Source organism: Homarus americanus, unplaced genomic scaffold, assembly GCF_018991925.1.
Source record: "Homarus americanus isolate GMGI-L3 unplaced genomic scaffold, GMGI_Hamer_2.0 scaffold25467, whole genome shotgun sequence".
Classification (NCBI taxonomy): Eukaryota; Metazoa; Arthropoda; class Malacostraca; order Decapoda; family Nephropidae; genus Homarus; species Homarus americanus.
Window position 1 is genome coordinate 3113357 of NW_024732867.1, and position 3334 is coordinate 3116690.

At 33.3% G+C, this 3334-nt stretch overlaps 1 protein-coding gene across 1 annotated transcript; it reads left to right on the forward strand.

Moving 5' to 3' along the window:
* Positions 1–1759: 1759 nt before the first annotated feature.
* On the forward strand, positions 1760–2389 carry LOC121869141 (putative nuclease HARBI1). Its single transcript, XM_042370329.1, has one exon. It carries the CDS (start codon positions 1760–1762, stop codon positions 2387–2389), a length of 630 nt encoding a protein of 209 aa, XP_042226263.1.
* Positions 2390–3334: the final 945 nt, after the last annotated feature.

Sequence of the window (3334 nt, forward strand, 5' to 3'; positions counted from 1 at the left end):
GTTGTCTGGATTGTTTAATTTCTAAGATAAATGTCATAATATAAAGAATATATAGCCTATATATATATATATATATATATATATATATATATATATATATATATATATATATATATATATATATATATATATATATATATATATATATATATATATATACTGATAACCACAAGGAAACATGTGATTATCTTGTTTTGTGGTTATCATAAATATGCACCTACAGAAATATATATATATATATATATATATATATATATATATATATATATATATATATATATATATATATATATATATATATATATATATTCATAAAAATTAAAGGATTATAAAGGATTAAGAATAACGAAGTGAATCGTGTGTGAGGAGTGGCAAAGGCTTTTAAAATCCTGTCAGGATGATAAATACTAATCAGTGAGGTAACAGAAGATTCGGTGAGAGAGTTATAGTATAAGAATGAGGATATCGGAATATATACAGGAGTCATCAACAACAAAAATCTAAGAGAAAGGCACATATGCGGCTGCTTTATAAGGGAAGAGGATCTCTGATACAACTTTAGTCTGAGGACACCGCTCGAGAGATATATCGAGACATGTTCCACAAAGTGGAGTACAATTATCACCTTAATGTTTTTGTAATGAAACACTGAGCCGAGTTCTCTGTTTATGTACGCTGGAGGCAGCAACATGTATCTAAAAGAAGAAAAATAATGCATTTTGTTACACTCCGTTAACCTCTGGTTAAATGTGTTGCTCACGTGTGTGCAATGAACATCCGTAAGTTGAATTTTTAAGATATCATGGGAATAATAACTAGAAACGCTTAAGTTATTGGAATGGATTTTACATAATATTGTGAAATGGGGGACAATTTAACACAAGCTTAAAGGCCAAATTACGCAGTTCTTTAAAGCATCTTTTTACAAGTTTTGTTTTTGTTATGTTCCTCATCATTTTCCCCTGCCCTTTCACGGCCTTACGCACACAGTTCGTCTCCTTCTAAACAGACGTACTTTGTACATAGTCAGCTGCTAAATGGAGAATTTCACTACGTACGTCTAATTTTGTTTGTCTGAGTGTTGAAGACTGTGTATATGTGTACAATAATAATAATAACAATATTAATAATAATAATAATAATAATAATAATAATAATAATAATAAAATAGTAATAATAATAATAATAATAATAATAATAATAATAAGAGTAATAGCATCAAACGTTTATTGAAAAATACAGCAGGCAAATGCTGAAAAGAAACTATATACATAAATGGTTGTTTATTCTGCGCTACAGATTATAATCTGTAGCGCAGAATAAACAACCATTTATGTATATAGTTTCTTTTCAGCATTTGCCTGCTGTATTTTTCAATAAACGTTTGATGCTATTACTCTTATTATTATTATTATTATTAAAGGAGAGCACCAGAGAGCTGCTTCAAAATATCAGACATCGTCTCCCAATGTCACTAAGCCATAGAGGTAGTCAAATATTTATGATTTCAATACAGTATAGTAGTGCTAATCAGATGCTTGAGGAACAGCATAATAAATGTTATGATCATGAAATATGAAGTAGGTTTTTAGTGAGAGGGGGATTATGTTCATTCTAAAAAACAGTACTGTACTGCATAAATTTTTGACCTGTGAGTGCTACATCTTTAAGACATTACGAGGAATAGTATATTATCTTTACTTTTCTCTCCTTCCTTTCAGGAACTCCAATTCCTCCAGGTTTACAGCTACTGGTTGCCATGAGATACATGGCTACAGGAAATTTTCAAATAACTCTGGGAGACTGTTCAGACATGTCTCAACCAAGTGTTAGCAAATGTGTTCGGAATGTTTCTGATGCTGTTGCCACTCTTGCACCAGATTATATTAAATTCCCCTTTCCAGAACGAGAAGAAGAGTTCTTGCAAGAATTTGCCTCTATTGCTGGAATGCCAGGTGTGATAGGCTGTATAGATGGGACTCACATTCCAATCAAGAGCCCTGGAGAGCCAAATCCTGAACTCCACAGGTGTAGAAAGAATTTCTTCTCCATTAATGTCATTGGCGTATGTGATGCACGCATGATATTTTCAAACCTTGTCGTAAGCTGGCCGGGCAGTGCTCATGACTCCCGCATATTCACAACTTCAAGATTTTGTGAAAGTCTGCAGGCTCGGGAATATCGAGGCCTTCTCCTTGGTGATAGTGGATATGCGTTGCATCCCTACTTACTCACTCCAATCCATAATCCAGCTAATGAAAAGCAGAGGAAATATAACAGATCTCATATTAAAACAAGAACTACAATTGAAAGGACATTTGGGGTGTGGAAGAAGAGATTTGCTGTATTGCAACATTGTAGGAGCAAAGCTGTCTACTACCAAAAATAAAATAATTACAGGACAGTATAAGGAAAAGGAAAAAGTGAGAGAAGAAAATTATCAGATAAAATATTTACCTGTAGGCCACTGCTGCTGTTTGATTTTTAGACAGCCAAAGGAGATTGAGCAATGGGAGTTATGAAAGCATGCAACTTTATAAATCAATCACTTTTCTATTATAGTCTCACCTATCTGCACATTCTCTAATGAATTATTTTCGTCATCTACTAGGTGACTGTGGAAGGTCTCGTAAAAATCATCAGCCATTGCTAACTCAGCCCTCATTATTCATCCTGCTAAGGCGATTTCTTCTGAAGCTTTTGATAGTTTTCTGAAGGACCACCACCTTCCTTTTTTAGCTTCTTTCGGTCTTCGATATCTCTTTTTTTAGTTCTGAAAGAAACAAAAGAAAATAAATGCAGTATACAGTACAAACATCCACAGCAATAGCAACAGCATAGGCTTTTATCATGCTTTCATAACCAATGTCTATGGGTAGAGGGGATGCAGAACAGACTAATATCGTTTATTGTGCATAAATGCATCACCAAAAAAATATGTGAATGTCTTGTAGGATTTTCCAAAACAGCAATGTTTAAGGAGCCTGTATATAGTTTTAAAAAATGTAAATTTGCCATTAAAAATTGAGTAAGAAAACATGGTTATACTTTACTATGTTGATGTGCACTTACATTAGTATATCGAAAACAAATAGAGAAAAAAGTTTTTGAAGTAAACCTAAAATAGCCTGACACATATCTACTAGGTTACAGTCATATCTGCAATAAAAATTATGATATACTGGTATTGAGGACTAATGTGCTTCTGACAAGTCTTTGGAGGTGACCCTTCAAAACTAAGTATAGACCTGTTTGAAGCTTATCTTGCCAGAATATTTGGGCTTGCCAAGTGTGTGGGGGCACCAGCCCCATTCTTGCCCATTTTTCTTGGTTG